This window comes from Bos indicus, chromosome 22 (genome assembly GCF_029378745.1).
Source record: "Bos indicus isolate NIAB-ARS_2022 breed Sahiwal x Tharparkar chromosome 22, NIAB-ARS_B.indTharparkar_mat_pri_1.0, whole genome shotgun sequence".
NCBI classification, from domain to species: Eukaryota; Metazoa; Chordata; class Mammalia; order Artiodactyla; family Bovidae; genus Bos; species Bos indicus.
Window position 1 is genome coordinate 56,173,420 of NC_091781.1, and position 18,047 is coordinate 56,191,466.

The 18,047-nt window shown below is 55.9% G+C and overlaps 1 protein-coding gene across 1 annotated transcript; it reads right to left on the bottom strand.

The window, feature by feature from the left end:
* Nucleotides 1–10,406: 10,406 nt before the first annotated feature.
* On the bottom strand, nt 10,407–16,753 carry RHO (rhodopsin). The gene is made up of 5 exons (XM_019984265.2): nt 16,383–16,753; nt 14,525–14,693; nt 13,141–13,306; nt 12,783–13,022; nt 10,407–11,923 (listed from the first exon to the last, which is right to left on the bottom strand). The coding sequence occupies exons 1-5, from the start codon at nt 16,741–16,743 to the stop codon at nt 11,813–11,815; spliced, it is 1,047 nt and encodes a 348-aa protein (XP_019839824.1). The 5' UTR covers nt 16,744–16,753; the 3' UTR covers nt 10,407–11,812.
* Between the last annotated feature and the right edge of the window lie 1,294 nt (nt 16,754–18,047).

Here is an 18,047-nt window from a genome sequence, read left to right on the forward strand (position 1 = left end):
AAAAAAGTGGAAGTGTTAGTTGCTCAGTCCTGTCTGACTCTTTCACAACCCCATGGACTGTAGCCTGCCCGGCTCCTCTGTCCATGGGATTCTCCGGGCAAGAATACTGGAGTGGGTTGCCATTTCCTTCTCCAGGGGATCTTCCCAACTCAGGGATCGAACCCAGGTCTCCTGCATTGCAGGTGGATTCTTCACCATCTGTGCCAGGGAAGCCCAAGCTGATTGAATGGCAAAACACACAGCTTGCGTGCAAGAGCCTAAATTATGGTCCTAGTGATTGGCCCCCCTGAACTCCCTGGTCTTCCCCAGTACTCCCCACAGGAACAAGAAATGCTGAGAAATGGAGCTAAGAGAGAGGAAGCGCAGGTTAGTGTGAAGAGTAGGGTTAGCTTCTAGTCCTGGAGGCCCCACAATGGAAACTAAGAGTTGACATGATGCCATCCCCTACGGGAGGGACGTACTATGGGATGTGATGCAAAAGGCTTTTTCAGGGAAGGGGCTTAAAAGAACAGTAAAGCAACCAACATTGGCCTGTGACTTATGTGCCCATCATAATCTTAAAGGGATCTTCCCAACCCAGGGGCCAAGCTGGTTTCCTGCAATTACAGGCAGATTCTTGACTGTCTGAGCCACCAGGGAAGCCCCATGACAATGCCCAGACCCATTCAATACCCCCTCTGCTACTCAGGCCAATTCAGTGCCGAGTGACATATCCAGGGGACGATTGGCAGTTAGATTTCACCCAAACGCCCCCACGATCAAGATATAAGTATGGTCTGGGGTTGGTTGATACTTTCACACGATGGGTTGAAGCCTTCCCCACCTGACCTGAAAAGGCTATGGACATCTGTAAGTTCCTTTTAAAAAGAAGTAATTCGTTGCTTTGGACTTCCCAAGTCTCCCCAGAGCCATAACAAGCCCTCTTTTACAGCCAAAATCACGCAGGGGCTCACAACAGCCCTAGGGAGAGACTACAAGCTACACACTTCATGTTCGACTCTCTGCGACCCCATGGACCGTAGCCCACCAGGCTCCTCTGTCCATGGGGATTCTCCAGGCAAGGATACTGGAGTGGGTTGCCATGCCCTCCTCCAGGGGATCTTCTCGGCCCAGGGATGGAACCCGTGTCTCCTACGTTGGCAGGCGGGTTCTTTACCTGTAGCACCATCTGGGAAGCCCAACTGTATGATTTAGTTCATGGGAAATGCCAGGAATGGGCGAATCAGAGCTAGATAGTAGAGAAGCGGTTGCCAGGGGCTGGGAGGTGGGTGGTGAAGGGGACTGACTGCTAACAGGTATAGGTTTTCGTCTAGAGGAGATGAAAATTGACTATGGAAACAAATAGACAACTGTGAACGTGCTAAAAGCCACTGTACACTGTAAATGAGTGACTTGTGTGCTATGTGAATTACTGAGGGATCTCAGCAAGATGTTATATTTAAAAAGTTGCAAACGAGAGTAGGATATAGGGGTGAGGAGGGAGCCGGTGAGAGGGGCTGTCAGTCACCATAAACCACATAAAAGTGGTTTAAATATGAAACCTGATTTAAACACGGTGATTAGAAACGCTGACTTCCAGCCAATCTGTAAAAACTAAAGGCTGAAGAAAAGGAATCAAGTAGCTTATATATATATATATATATATATGTGTGTGTATATATATATATATATAAAACCACATTTTAAAGGGAAAAGACAAAACACCATCTAAAAACTCTAGACCTCAGTAACATTTGTAAAGAGACTTAATCAAATTCAACCTCTGTTGTTTCCCGGCCAGGAGGAGCCCGGTGTCTGAGAATATTCATTTTGGGGTCAGAGACGGCTAGTCCACAGAACCTGAGGTCAGTCAGACCTTGGAGTCTCACTCTCAGAGCCTCAGCCTTCCCAGCCCCCGCCTCCTACAGCAGGAGCCCTAGCGTGGTCTGAGCCCTTCCCGCTGCAGGGTTAGAGGGTTTCTAGAGGGGCCTGGCCCTGGGTGAGAGCTCTAACTGCTGCCCTGTCTCCCCCAAACCACGCCCTGTCCCAGGGAGCCATCCCCGAGTCTCCGTCCTCCCCCCACCCTCCAAATTGTTCAGCTCCTCATTCTGCAGTTACTCGATGCCTGCTGTATACTGAGGTGTCCAAAAGAAGAGCTCAGGGTCCTTACAAACCTATCTCTCTGCTTCTCTCCCCAACAGTGGTGCCCATCTCTCATACCTACCCAGACACCCAAACAGGTGCCCAGGGCATGTCCTGAGCACCCCCCCCACCCCGAGGCAGGAACAGATAGAAACAGGCTTGAACCATTTCTCCCTTATGGACAGAAACTCCATAAAAGCACATGATGGGGGAGGCTGGATCCTGCCCAGATAAAAGATCACATATTCCTCATTGTCGAAGTTAAGGAGGCCTCCCTGACGACACAGGCATAGAAAGGCTCCTTGGAGGTCAAAGAGAGAGTGGGTGTCACCCCATGGCAAGTAATGTCAGCTACCCATAGGCCTCCGCGCCAGACTCCATCTCGGCTTAGAGATGCGCACACACACGTGGGAGGAGGCTGAGATGTACCAGATACAGACGCCCAAGCAGGCAAAGCAAGGCGCCTGGCCCAAGGAAACCCAGGAGAATTGCCCCATAAAGGCGATTCAGACCACGAGGGCATGACCCTCTCTCAGCCCACCCATGTGTCTACATCCACATGTACTCTTTTTCCTCCTAATAAACACTGGACTTGCTTCACTACTTTCCGTCTCTATGTGGAAACTCACTTCCACACAGGCCACAAGCTAGGGCCTCATCACTGGCCACTGGTCCCTGGGGGTCTGGTGGCCAGGATTCGACACTCTCCCTGCCACTGCATGGCTTCAGTCTCTGGCCGGAACCGAAACCCTGAGGTCACTCCTGCTCCCCACAAGCTTCTCAGCCGCCATCCCCAGGGCGCAGACTTTCTCACCCTCTCCACACGCATCCCCCAGAGGCCATTGCCTTCACACCTGACCCGGGGAGGGGAGGCTCATCCGATCAGCCCCTGCCCCCATCACTGCTGTTCTCCCAACTCTGCCCCAGCCTGAGGGAAGACGCACAGCATCCGCCTCCAAAACCAAGCCCTCCACCAGCACGCTCCCCTCCAGGCCCTGGCCCCAGCCAGGCTGTCCTCTCGGTCTGGTCGGCCGTGACCATCCAAGCTGCTGTCACTCACCCTTTAAGGCCCAAACAGCACTGAGCCGCTCTGCCCTGTGCTTCCCAGGCACTTGAACCTATTCTGACTCCAAAGACGTCTTCGCAAATACTCTGAACACGTCCCCTGTCCCACCCTCCTTCAGGAGTTGCCTCCTCTGGGAAGCCTACCCTGACCACCTAGAGCAGGTCAGGCGACTCCTCTGGGCTCCGACAGCCCTCTGGCTCCCAGCCACTCAAGCATGTGCCAGCATTATCAAATGGGCATCTATCAGGAGGTGGCATCTATCAGGAGGCGGCTTGCCTCCCAGCCTGGGAGCTCCTGGAAGGGATGAAGCGGGTCTGTGTGCCTCAAGGGACCCCATACCCAGAGAATCCTGAGGCGCTGTATGCTGGTTGAAAGCTGGGATGCGGCCCTACAGCCAAAGCCCAGTCGCGCCTCAAGCGCTTGCCGGCCTATTGCTGGAGCCCTTCAATTAGCTCCAGCTGGGCAGAGCCCCTCGCCCAGAGCAAATGGACTCCAGCTGGGGAGGCCCCTGCTCTCTCCTCCCTGCCAGCCCCCCACCTCTGGCATCAGCTCTTCTGCCCCTTGGCGGGGTGGGAGGTGTGTGGTGTCTTGGGCCAGCCTGAGGGAGGAGAGGGCAGGAAGGAAGCGTTCAGGACCCCCAGGGAACAGGCTCTCTCCCGGACAGAGGGGGCCGCTCCATGAGCTCACCTGGCTTTTCAGACCCTAACGGCCTGGACGACCCCTCTGCGGAGGCTGAGGAGGCCGAGGAGGTAGAGGAAGAGGAGGTAGAGGAAGAGGTGTCACTGGAAGCGATGCTCCCGGGAGCCATTTTGCAGGCAGAAAGGTACGGGCAGCCCCCTCGCCTGGCGTGAGGCCCCCAGCCCGCCTGCTCGCCTTACATACCCCCCAATTAGCCCCTGATTGGGCGGGAGGCGCGGAGCTGCTGATTGGGCAGGAGGCTGGGAGGGGGCCCTGCAGCCCCGCCCGGAGCACCGACCATGCCTCAGCTCCTGTGTGACCTTGCCCGTGTGCCTGACTTCTCTGGGTCTCAGCCCACGGTGAAAGGAAGGGGGCTCAGATGCTTGGTCCGCTCTGCGCCTCCGTGCAGCAGAGCCTGGGGGTGCAGACGGGGAACTGGCACGCCTGGGCCAGTGGAGGTACCCTCGGGAGGTGAGGGCCCTCCCCACCCCACCTCACCTCCCCCACCCCGGTGCCCACCCCTGTGCCCAGGCCTCAGCTGGCCTCCGCTGTCTCAGGAAGCAGCAGGTGGAGGCCGGCCAGTGGCTTCACCTGGAGCAGACACCCCCAGGTCAGCCTGTCCTGACCTCCTTCTGTGTTGTAAGAAAGAGTTTCTAAGGGAGGACAGAGTGATGTTTAAATTACTCAACAAAAGTCTCTATAAATAAGGACAACATCCACTGGGAAAGCGACAAAGAACACGAATTCACCAGAAAGGCAAACAAACACAGGAAAACAGCCTCGCCGTCTTTGGCACTCAGGAAAATTTAAATCGAAACAACGATGAGCTACTCCTTTTCTCGTCAAACTGATAAAAACTGAAGACAAAGTGTTGGCAAGGATGCGGGAGCCAGGCCCTGCTGTCTCTGCCAGGGTGTATTTGGGTGCAGCCTACTATGGAAAGGTATTCCCTGGAGCAGCAACTCCACCTCTCCTAGGAGCGCATTTGTTGGAAAAGAAATAATTACTGTGTTATCTGGAAAAGGAAAAAAAAACAAAACAAAACTTCCAGATGAATCACTCAGGGCCTGGCAGAATTACTCTCTTACTGTAGAATACTCTGCAGCCATTTAAAATGACGAGGTGCAGACTTCCCTGAAGCACAGGGATTAGGACTTCGTGCTTCCACTTTGGGGGCTGCAGGTTCAATCCCTGGTCGGGGAACTAGGATCCCATATGCCATGTGGTGTGGCCAAAAATAAATGAATAATAACAACAAATAATAAAAATAAAATGATGAGATGGATTAAAACAAGGAACGAGGTGGTATTTTACATACAGTAGGATGACGGGTTTTTTTTTTTTTTTGGCCATGCCATGTGGCAAGTAGGATCTTAGTTTCCCAAACAGGGATTGATCCCACACCCCCTGCACTGGAAGCATGGAGTCTTAACAACTGGACCACCAGGGAAGTCTCCAGAATGACACATTTTTTAATGTCCATCGAAACTGAGCATCCAGGATGTGAAGAAATACATAGCCGCTGGGAAGCAACACAGAAAAGCAACTGAGGAACATCTATCACGACTAAGATGGATTTGGGCCACATCTACCCATGTCACTCACACTGATGGTGCTTCCCCCCTAGTTCAGTCGGTAAAGCATCTGCCTGCAATGCAGGAGGCCTGGGTTCAATTCTTGGGTCTGGAAGATCCCCTGGAGAAGGAAATAGCAACCCACTCCAGTCTGCTTGCCTGGAGAATCCCATGGACAGAGGAGCTGGGCAGTTTACAGTTCACAGGATCACAAGAGTCAGACACGACTTAGCGCTCTTTCTTTCTTACACTGTGATACGTAAGAGTGCTCAGTGCAATCTTGGCAAAAATGCAAAACAACCTAGATGCCCACCAAGGGCAGACTGGACAAATAAACTGTGATCTGTTCACATGGTGGAATCTTACACAGCAGTGAAAATGAGTGAAACAGAAAGATCTGTGGAATATGTTCCCCACTTCCGAGAAGGCAGAACTTTCTGTGTGTGTGTGTGAGAGTGAGGGTGTGAGTGTGAGTGAAGTCCCAGCAGAAGTTCTGAAAGGATTTACACCAAGGTAACAGCAGTGGTTACCTCTGAGGAGAGTGTAGGATTTTAAGGGGGCAGGTCTAGGACAGACTTGCATCTTTCTCTCTGTGGTTTTACTGTTGGGATTTTTCCAGGGGACTCTCCATTACCAGAGGTCTGGATTGAGGCAGGCAAGGTGTTCTAAAGTGAAACTAGATACCACTGCCTGCCTAGCACCCTGCATGGCTCCCCACTGCCATGAGGACCTCTCCACTGACCTCTCCAGTCTGGCTTATGAAGCCTCCTTCCCCCTCGAAACCCGAGTCCAACCACACTGAGGCTCTTGAAACTGGTTAGGTGTTGAGAGCTGGGCTTTCCACTTTGATTTCCTGTGTGTGTGTTAGACTGATGTAAAAATAATGCCAGTTTTTCACCCCTGCCCACATCCATGCCCATTTGCAGTGTAAGTCTGCAGCTCCTCCCCCGTGCCTGGAATCTGAGCTCACCTTGGGACTTGCTGTGACCAACCCAGTATGAGGGAAGGGACGTCTGGTCCCAGTCCCAGGTGAGCAAGCCTGCTGGATATGGAGAGGCCCGTGGCCCAGTCTCCCCTGTTGCCCAGCCCACACTGGCCAACCGGCCAGCCCTCCAACTGACCACAGATGCTCGAGTGAACCCAGCAGAGGTCAACCAAGCTTGGTCTGGGTCACCTGGCTGACTCACAGAGTCACAAGCAACAGTACACGGTGTGTTGTTTGAAGCATGAGATTTGGAGGTTGTTGTGAGTGCAGCTGATACACTCTTCCTACAAGGCCCTCTTTTATCTATATCTACCTTCTCCAGGGGACTTCCCTGGTGGCTCAGTAGTGAAGAACCCGCCTGCCAATGTGGGAGACGCAGATTCTATCCCTTGGGTGGGAAGATCCCCTGGAGAAGGAAATGGCAACCCACTACAGTATTCTTGCCTGGAGAATCCCATGGACAGAGGAGCCTGACGGGCTCTATAGTTTATGGGGTCACAAAAGAGTCAGACTTGACTTAGCGACTAACAAAAACAACACAACAACCACCTTATCTGAACTGTTTCTCACTCATCCTTTTGGCCTCAGTGTAGACATCACGTCCTCAGAAAAGCCCTCCATGACACCCTAGGATGTTAGGGGCCCCTCCTCGGGCTGCCAGCAGCCTCCAGCGCCCGAGGTTAAACACTGCCTTCCCTGTCTCCTTGAGCTCTGGGAGGCAGGGGCAGTGGGCAGGGCTGTGTCTGTCTTGTTCCTGGTGATGTCGCTTGTGCCCAGCACCACACCTGGCACACAGTAGGTGCTCAGCACCCACTGCTGTAGCAGTCCCAGTGCCAGAGCGGAGCTCGGCTGAGTGGAGGGAGGCCTGAAAACCATCTGCAGGAACCATCTAGAGCAGGAGCCGAGATGAGGCAAAGAGGAGTGTGGAAGCTGGTGCCAACGGGGGCAGCAATTTTGATCACGTTTCCAAGAACTGAGAAAGACTCAGGGATACAAACATTCCCACGAGCTTCATCTGAAACCCTGCTCCAGGTCTGTGCCAGGATAGAGTTTTGCATTTGGACGGAAGAAGTTCTAAAATGTGCTGCGTGATCTAAAAATTCTTCTAGAGGGTTGCCTTTTCACAGGGAAATGGTAATTGTGAAGATCAGGCTGCTGGAGAGAGGACGAGCTGCTTCGGGTACTCATGAGATGTTTTTACTGAGAGCTGTACGAAATTTAAGTTTTGCCAAATTTTTTTTTTTTTTTTTGCCATCTTGGGACACTGACCGGGGTCCTTCTATGTGTGAACTTACAGTTCTGCAGATTACAGTTCTAAACTCTTTGCACTCTCCTTCCAGAGGCAAAAATCAGGGGCTGAGAGAGCTCCGTGGCCTTGTCCCTGGCCAGGGCACAGCCCAGAGACTTGCTCCCTCCAGTCCATCTCTGAGGCCCCAGGGCGTCCTGGCCCAGGGACCCTGGCTGCCTGGAGCCTGGAGATGAGGTTGGTAACACCCTCTCCCCAGACTCAGTCAGCAGTTGTCTGCCTTTATATACGGCGGATTCCCCACCAATGGCAGTCAAATCAACTGCAAATTGAGGAAGTTAAGTAGGGTTTACTCTCTACCAGGAAAAAGTCAGAGAATGTTCTGGTTTTAGGGGAAATTTCTTTTTTCCTCTGGGTGTGAGGCTGCTGAATCCTCACAGTAAGTGGGCTGTGGGAGGGAGGGGACAGGGCTGACCGCAGGGCAGACTGGCTGCAATGCCACTGTGCCTACCACCACTGTGCCTGGTCCCACACGGCATCTGAAACGGAGGGTGGGATCCACACCCGCCGGCCGTGGGAATCCTCTCGTCACTGCTGTGGATGGAGGGCGAACTAGCCGGATATCACAGACACGAAGCGCACCTCTTCTGGATCGCTGTTGGTTCCGGGCCCCTTGCCTGTGGCTCTCCTCCTTCTGGTAACCACCTCCTGAAGTTTCCTTTCAGCTCCTTCCTATCCCCACCCTCAGACCATTCGGTTAACGTAGGGCTAACACTAACGTAGGGCTTCCCTCGTGGCTCAGCTGGTAAAGAATGCTCCGTGCGGGAGACCTGGGTTCGATCCCTGGGTTGGGAAGATCCACTGGAGAAGGGAAAGGCTACCCGCTCCAGTAATCTGGCCTGGAGACGTCATTGAACTGTATAGTCAGTCCATGGGGTCACCAAGACTTGGATGTGACTGAGCGACTTTGACTTTCAACGCTACCTTGCGCGGCAAATGCAATCAGGTGACCGGGGGCCAGGCCAATCAGAGGATGAATGCCCATCCCAGCCTGGTGATTGGCTTAGGAGCTATCATGTGACCCAGGCCTGGCCAATAAGAGCCCTACCTGGAAACGACTAACAGATGAAGAGAAGCCCTATTTCTGCAGGATTTGCTGAGCTTGGAATTAACTGGTGATTTCTATGCTTACATCTTTGGAACAGTTAACCTGGCATAAAGGCATTACTTTGTCAATAAAGGTCCATCTAGTCAAGGCTATGGTTTTTCCAGTAGTCATGTATGGGTATGAGAGTTGGACTATAAAGAAAGCTGAGTGCCGAAGAATTGATGCTTTTGAACTGTGGTGTTGGAGAAGACTCTTGAGAGTCCCTTGGACTGCAAGAAGATCCAACCAGCCCATCCTATAGGAGCTCAGTCCTGGGTGTTCATTGGAAGGACTGATGTTGAAGCTGAAACTCCAATACTTTGGCCACCTGATGCGAAGAGCTGACTCATTGGAAGAGTCCCTGATGCTGGGAAAGATTGAAGGCGGGAGAAGAAGGGGAGGACAGAGGATGAGATGGTTGGATGGCATAACTGACTTGATGGACATGAGTTTGGGTGGACTCCGGGAGTTGGTGATGGACAGGGAGGCCTGGCGTGCTGCGGTTCATGGGGTCGCAAAGAGTCGGACACGACTGAGCGACTGAAATGAAAGGCAGCACAGAGGAAAGTGCGGCCAAAGGGAGACCTAGAAGCCAGATAACACGGACTTCCCTGGTGGGCCAGGGGTTGAGTCCCCCCTGCCGGTATGGGAGACGGAGGTTCCGTCTCTGGCCTAGGCTCCAGGGCAGCTGAGTGGATAAGCCACAGCTACTCACTGAAGCTCGTGTGCCCTGGAGCCCGATCTCAGCAACGAGAAAAGCCACCGTGATGAGGAGCCCTAGCACCAGAGGGAAGGGTGGCCCCCGCTCACTACAGGTAGAGAAAGCCAGCGCACAGCAAGGAAGACCCAGTACAGCCCCCTCAAAAGCCAGGTGACCTCATCTGAGCACCTGCACCCATGCATGCCTGAAGCCCTGAGCTTTTCATTTATGGGAGCCAATCGTGTCTTCCTTTTGCTTCAGTGCTATTGAGTATGATTTCCTGCCTCCTGCAGATAAAGGAATCCTGACTGACATCACCCACCTAGGGAGACAGAGTAGAGAGGGGCAACGACAGAGATCCCAGCTATTACCTGCCCCAGCGCCTCCATGGCATGAAGGATCTCCCTTCTCAGACTCCTGCTGCCTTTTCCCGCCTTGGACGAGAATGGTCATTTGGGAGCTACACCTTCATCCCATTCCCCCTTCAGATGAGGTCCCTGGTAGGGCCAAGCCTGGAGCTCCAGTAATGCAAAAAGCCTCTCATCATCTGCTGAGCCCAGGAAGCACATTGGCTGCATAAAGCCTGAAATCTCATTAAGGTCAGTTTTAAGATCCCCTTTTGCAGATAAGGAGGCTTCCAAGAGGTGACAAAATTTGCTTGCAGTTTCACGGGCCACCTGGATCTCTGTGACTCCGAGGTTGGAGCTTTTCCCATTCCTGGGCCTGCTCCCCAGGGGGCACCAGCCTAAAGCACTCCCAGGGGGCTCTGATGGTTGCTCAAACCCAGAAACCCCAGGGTCAAGGATCAGATGAACACTGCCCCGTTTCTATCCGTCCTGTAGATAAAGAGCTTGAGACTGACAAAAACCACCACCACTAACACCAAGGATAGGAGCTGAGCTTTTAATACCCCAATTTGCCTTCGTCTCCAGGCAGAGCTGGGGAGAGGTAGAGCTTCCCGCTTTGGTTATGTAGTGGAGGAGGGGCAGTTATGAGGCGGCTCGATTCTGATGTCCTAGAGTCCCAGCCAGCCTCTCAGCAGCAAGGACTCTCCGGAGTGGAGAATGGACTGGAGCCGCTGAAGGCTTGCCCAGCAAGGGAGCTAAAATCTGTGATCTGTGAACTTCCCAGGGGGAAGGTGGGTCCAGCCGGATTTCCCACGCTTTTGTTTTTTAAGCTCTTTTTGAGACAAAGGTGATGTTGGGGACCCAGCTCTTCGTTAAATGTGGGCAGGTAAACATAACTTCTAGAAGCTCCATACGGGCCCAGAGATACTGCAGCCTGGGTGCTGGGCAGGAGAGCTAGTGGTTTTTCAGATGCCGAGAGCAAGACCTGTCTCTCTGGGGGTTGCACTGGGAGGGAGTGGCCCGCGTCATGGGGGCTCTGCACTGGCCCCAGACTCTGGTCCTCTGATGTTGTTTTTTTGGTTTTTGTTTTCTTCTCAGGCCTGATGCCTGCACTCTGCATTTCCTTGACCGTCCTTCCCTGTGGCCCACCACCCAGCGCTGGTCTGACCTTGCCATCTGTCTAATGTTTATAAGCCTGACGAGGCTGGATGCTTAGAGCCTTGCCCAATCTCAAAGTGGTCGCTATCAAGAGGAGATGATCATAGGAGATGAATTACTTATATTACTTGATATTATTCATAATGTTAACTACAGTCTGTCCAGCTCCTTACTATTTACAAAGAGCTCACACAAGCGAGCACGCACGCACGCACACACACACAATCTCATTTGATCTTCCCAGCAGCCGTGTGAGGAGAGATTTGGAATTCCCATTGTATGGGGGAAGAAAGTGAGGCCCAAGGACAAAACAGCTGCTCAAGGTCATGAGCCAAGGGCGAGCTGCTGCTGCTGCTGCTAACATGTTGTAAGAGGATGCCTATGCCCTCCCGACCCGTTCATCTCTCCATTCATTCCTTCTTTCCTCCACCTAGCATTTATTAATAAGCACCTACGGCATGCCCCGTCATGTGCTACTCACTTATCCCTAAGCTGGGACACTTTTCCAGAGCAAGAGCTCTTGTGTAGCTGAGAGATGAGCTGGGGGGAGTGGATCTACAGCGGGCCCCCGGGAAATCAGGACTCCAGATCGGGCTGCCCCTGCCACGTGAGGCGCCTCCTGTTTCTCTCGTTGATTCTTTTGCATTTGGTTGGTTGGTCTTTGTGTTTACACTCAGGGAGCCTGTGAGAGCTGGTTCCGACAGGCGCGGCTCCTGATGGAGCTGCTGAGGCTGGGGTGGGGTGGGGGCTGAGGGACTCCTGCAGCTGGCCACGGAGTCCCTGGAGGGGCTTAGGCAGGCGCCACCTGGCTGGTCTCTGTCTTGGAGACGGTGGTGGAGGCCTCGTCGTCACCCAGCGGGTTCTTGCCACAGCAGAGAGTGGTGACCATGCAGTTCCGGAACTGGAAGGAAGAGGTAGGGTAAGGGTGAGGGGTGGTCAGGGTCCCGCAGAGTCTGGGTGGGAAATGGCATCGTCAGTGCGGTGCGCCACCTCCCTCTTCTGCCTCTGGCCCTCCCAGCCTCCGCTCCCCGGTGAGATGGCTCCCTGGAGGAACTTACTAAGCCTCCCCAACCCCACCCAGAGGTGCTAGGACCAAACCCGAAGGGGCCTTGTCACTGGTGATGCTCTGTGATGCCCTCAGTGTGCCAAGGGCCGTCTGGGAATTGTCTCATTGAACCCAAGAGTTCAGGATTTCGTCCTTTCCGTGGATGAAGAAACTGAAGCCCAGAAAAGGGAAGTGACTTGCCCAAGGCCACACAGCTGAAACCTAGCAGAGCTGGGATTTGAACCCAATCTGTCTGACTCCAGGTTTTCCCCACTGGACCAAAGAACCTGCAGAGGAACCACTGGTCTATACGTTAAAAGGACCGCTTCATCCATTCATCGCTCAGAACGAGACTTTTTGGCATCCTGTCCAGTTTGTGGAGACTGGCACCTGTTCCCAGGCCTGGGACTTTGACCATCTGGACCGTTAAAGCCAGCCTCCAGAACCATCCAGACTGGCACTTCTCTTTCCTGAGCCAGTATCAGAGGGCTTGTTAGAAATGCATGTTCCTGGGCCCACCTTGAGCTTCTAATCAGAAGGTCTGGGGGTTGTCCAGGAATCTGCATTTCTCCCAGATGACTTATGATTACCCCAGGGAAAACCAACTCCCCCTGCCCATTTTGCAGGTGGAAAGACGGAGGCCCAGTTAAAACTGCGGCTTCTCCACCTGTCGCCCGGGGGGGGCCTGGCCCCTTCCCACCCCACCAGCAGGCACCTGCTTGTTCATCATGATGTAGATGACGGGGTTGTAGACGGCAGAAGTCTTGGCAAAGAAAGCCGGGATGGTCATGAAGATGGGGCCAAAGTCAGAGCCCTGATGGGTGAAGATGTAGAACGCCACCCCAGCGTAGGGCAGCCAGCAGATTAGGAAAGCGATGACCATGATGATCACCATGCGGGTGACCTCCTTCTCGGCCTTCTGAGTGGTGGCCGACTCCTGCTGCTGGGCAGCCGCCTGTGGGGACACAGGGCCTGGTGTCCAGACTTGAGGCTCCTCTGGGCTGGGGGCCGCACTCAGCCTCATCAGCGCTCTTGTCCCCAGCCCCACAGCACTGGTCCCCCAAGGACCCTACCTCCTTGACGGTGAACACCAGCTGCCCGTAGCAGAAGAATATGACAATCAGGGGGATGATGAAGTGGACCACGAACATGTAGATGACGAACGACTCATTGTTGGTCTCCTCGTGGGGCGTGTAGTAGTCAATCCCGCACGAGCACTGCATGCCCTCCGGGATGTACCTGAGGACCGGGGAGGGGCCGGGGCAGGAGGGGCAGAGGGAGACCCACACGTGAGGGACCGGGGAACAGGCCCAGCTGACCAGAGCCCCCTGCCAGCACCTGCGCGGGGCTGCTCTCACTCTGGGCCTCACTTCCCCTCTCTGAAAAAGGGGGATAATAAACCTTTCCTTGGCTGTGAGGCTCACATCTACTGAGATAAGGGATTCAGGTGTGTGGAAACAGTGTTGTTGCCTTGCTCAGTGCCGTGTTACCCTGGGACCCTGGTCTCTCCCCGTCTCTCACTCCCAGCGCCCCTAGTCTGCACCCCTGCTTCCCTGCCTGGCGCTTCTTCACCCAGCCTGCCACTCCCAAGTGGCCGGAGGCCAGGCCTTGGACCATGAGGTAGGTGGGGGGAAGGGAAAAGGTCCCAATGATCTGTACTGGAGGCACCCAGGTCTTTCTAGGCCACTCAGAGTAATTAAGGGATTTTTGCACAGTTTCTGGAAACAAGAGGCCCTGGGGCGTGTGGTTAGGGTGTGTGATTTCAGAGGACGGTGACACTGAACTGACCTCAGGAAACCCAATGTTCATTAGCTGCGTCTATGAGGATATAACTAGGCCAGACTGGAGAAGATAGGGAAGGAGGGGCGGGGTTTTTTGCCCCTTGCTAAATTGCTCAGGAGGGAAAACACTGGCCCCAGGAAGACTGAGAGAGGAGGAAAGGGGAGAGAGATGGCAGTTTCCTGGAAGCAGAAGGGCACGAAGCCTCTGGGAACCCAAAGAGGCCAATTTCCCAAACCACGTTCCACCCCACCGCCATCTCATCTCAGCCCGTTGGGGGATATCAGCCGAGAGTCTTGCCAGGACTGGTTCCCAGGGCCACACGCCCACACCTGCATGAGGGAGGCTCTGCCTCTGCCGGGGCAGAGGCCTGAGGTCAGAGGAGCCGCTCCCAGGGCACTGGACCAAAGAGGATTGGAATCTGGCCTGGCTTAGTTGGGGATTAGGGGCACAGCCAAGGTGAAGGGTCGGGGTGTCTTGGAGTCTCCTTGACACAGGGCAGGGAGCAGCCCCGTAGTGACGTTAGGGGCTGACCCTCTCTTCCCTGCCCTAAACCTCAACCCTATGACAGCTGCCGGCTCAGGGGGCCTGAAACCAGGCAGCACTACCCCCGCCCCGGCCGGAGGACCCTAGGAAGCACCCCGGAGACCCTCCTCCCCTCCTGGTGAGGGCCGTTACCTGGACCAGCCGACGAGGGGGGGCGCGGCACAGGCCAGAGCCATGACCCAGGTGAAGGCGACGCCCATGATGGCGTGGTTCTCCCCGAAGCGGAAGTTGCTCATGGGCTTGCACACCACCACGTACCGCTCGATGGCCAGGACCACCAAGGACCACAGTGCAATTTCACCTGCAAGGCAGCCGCTGTCAGCCAACCCACCGCGTGGCTGGACCTGTCTTTCTAAGGATGGGGTGTGCTCCTCCCAGGGATGGGGAGGGGGGCCGACCAGGAAGGCACCCGGGGAGCAGTCCTGGAGTGCAGACTTAAGAAGCAGAAGGTCTGGACACGGACAAGGGGAGGTGGCGGGGAAGACAGGCCGATACGCCACGTGGAGGAACTCCCAGGAAGGTTAGTGCAGCCAGAACTCCAGGTTCACGGGGAACACAGCAATCGTCTCGTGGGGTCACGGCTGAGAACTGGGAGCCCGGCGGGGAGTTTTCACAGAACAGTGTGTCCTTCATGGGGCCATTGGCAGAGTTCTGGTCACAGGGGACGGCAGAGTTCTGGTCATGGGACGGCAGAGGCAGCAGGAGCCGGAGGGGGAGGCCTCCCTTTCCTCCTGGGCAGCGGGCCTCTCGCCTCCAGGGACATGTAACACCCTGGGCATGGGTGACCCTTTCCCGGGAGCCAGGGAGCCGGAGACTGTATTGCTCAGAGGGAGGAGGAGAAATAATAATGATGGGCTTCAGACATCTGCTCTGCACATCACCCCCAGAAACTCAGGAGGGAGGTGGCTGTGGGGTTTACCAACTGGGGCATTTCGGAGAGTGAAAGGGAATGCTAATGGGTACTCCAGGCCCACGGTTGTCTCAGAGGCGTGCCCACCTGTGGGTGGCACCCTTCTGGCCTGAGACTAGTGGATCGCAGTCACCCAGCAATGGCCAGTGCCCCGGGAACAGGGCTGAGGCAGGGCCTGGATGCACGTGGGAGACAGGAGACAGAGCATGCTGTGGCTGGTGCCAGGCTCTCTCTGCCCCCCAGCCTTGGTGACAACAACCTCCTGCGTCTCCTGCTTGCCCAAGAGGCCGTATGCCCCCTGGGGGATGCTCCTTGGTCTGAGCCAGGAGCCCCAGGCTCTGGGCACTGGCCTGCCACGTTCCTGAGTCAACTCTTCCCCTCTGCACGCTGCAGTTTTCTCATCGGCGAAATGGGATCTATTCACCCGTCTTTCAGTGAAAATATTTTAAAAGCATGGCTCGCAGCTACGCAGATCACCGGGCCTACTGTCTCCCTGTGAATGGACTCCTCAAGGCGGAAAGCCTTCAAGCAGAGCAGAGAGCCTGGAGGTGGCTGGGATGGAGTCAGAGAGAAGCTGGGGAGGGACCACGCCCTGCACCCAGTGCAGGCAGAGGCTGGTGCTGGAGGACTGAGGACTCTCATCCCGCCCAGGCTGGGGCCCTGAGCACAAGCACCGGTGTCGTGCAGCTCTCTGTCCCGGGACCCGGCGTGGGTCTCGCCCAGCCCTGCTGCCCCAAGCGGAGCAGAACCGTGGCCTGAGGGGCCGCAGAGATGTGGGCTTGCAACTCGGCCTTGCCAGAGACCGCCTGCGACCCCAGTGAGGCCCCGGACTCCTCTCATCTGTCTCCTGGCTGGAGGGTGAGACAACGACCCCAGTGCCAGTGAGATCACGTGCTCGGCGCCCGCCCTCCACCAACGCCAGCCGAGCTTGACTGAGTAAGGGACGGCTTTGGTTCACAGGCTCTCGTCCACCATCCGCAAGGCTGGGGCTGTCCCCACACACCCACCCCCCACCACACCCAAGCTCCTGGCTCCTGAACACACACACCCCTCGCCCAGCCCACCGCACCCAGCTCATACCGCCCAGGGTGGCAAAGAAGCCCTCCAGGTTGCAGCCCGTGGGCCCAAAGACGAAGTATCCGTGCAGAGAGGTGTAGAGGGTGGTGGTGAAGCCCCCGAAGACCATGAAGAGGTCGGCCACGGCCAGGTTGAGCAGGATGTAGTTGAGGGGTGTGCGCAGCTTCTTGTGCTGGACTGTGACGTACAGCGTGAGGAAGTTGATGGGGAAGCCAAGCATGATCAGCAGGAACATGTAGGCGGCCAGCATGGAGAACTGCCATGGCTCCGCCAGGTAGTACTGCGGGGCCTCGAAGGGGCTGCGCACCACGCCCGTCTTGTTGGAGAAAGGCACGTAGAAGTTTGGGCCCTCGGTCCCGTTCATGGCTGCGGCCCTTGCGGCTGCCCGCCGGCGGCGCGAACCCGGGGATGCTTCTGAGGCCGGAGCTCAGCCACACGGGGCTCCGGCTGGACGACTCGTGGCTCCAACTCCCCCCCCAGGCCCTTATGAAGTGACCTCCCCTCCCTAAGCTCCCGGCTGAATCAGCACCTCGGAGATTGGGGGCGTTATTAATCATATTAATCCTCACTGCTGCAACGAGGGGCTTAATTGGCTTCCAGGTGGGGCCAAGGTGACTCCAGGTAGAAGGCTGTGGTCGGGGAGAAGGCGGGGCGTGCTGGGGACCCTGGGAAAGAGCAGAGGCCTGCCCCCAACTCCCCTGTCCCCCTCTGGCATCTCAGCTGATGGCCCTGGCCTGGCATTGGGACCCCTAGCTCTAGGCCCACTTCCCTCTGGCTCAGGGCAAGCAAATTTTGCCTTCCTCCCGCCTGGCCCACGAGCTCCTGGAGGGCAGAGCGCTGGTCCTTCGGTCATCCCCTCACTCAGCCCCTGAGCTGTCCCTTCCCCACCTGGGTCACCTCTGGGCTTATCCAGTCACCACACACTGACAGTGCCCACCGGCCAGGTCGTGAGCTTCACAAGTGCAGCGGGGCGCTCCGGGGACCGGACACAAGCCCCGCGTTGCCCAGGAGCTCAAAAAGCATTTGTTCCCTTGAACTGGAGTTCACTCACTCACTTGTTCAAACCGACATTTATGTGCAGGCCACTGGGGCACCCGAGGCTCCAGGAAGGAGGAGCTTATGGGCTGAGGAGGACTTCCGTGTGGGAAGACCCGCTCTGGACCCGGGGCGGGGAGGCCACCTATCTGCAGAGACGTCCAGGGGGACAATGTGTTGAGGGAGGGGGGCACTTTGCCAGGTTGCCAAGTGGGGAAGTCAGCATAGACTGAAGACAGAGGCCCGGTGAAGGCCCGAGGCCCATCTGGGATGTGGGCCCTCGTGGGCTAGGGTCAGCTGGGGTGGGGCTTAGTGCCAGGGGCTTTATCCAGGGGAACTTGGGCAGATCTTGGGGAGAGGAAGGTGGCTCAAAAGCCCTCAAGGATGAGCTGAAGGGAGCGATGGTGGAGGAAGGGACCAGGGCAGAGGGAACCAAAGCGGGGAGGGGACAGAAGCTCTTAGGGCTCCTGAAGCAAGGCCTCGTCTCCAGGAGGTGAACGGGGCCAAGCCTGTGCCGGGCACCAGATCCCTGCGGTGAGCAAGGAGGTGTGGTCCCGGGCACTCCCATATGGAGGGGAGGTGGGCCCTGGGAACAGCACACGGGCCGAGGCCCAGGACTGGGGTCAGGCTGGG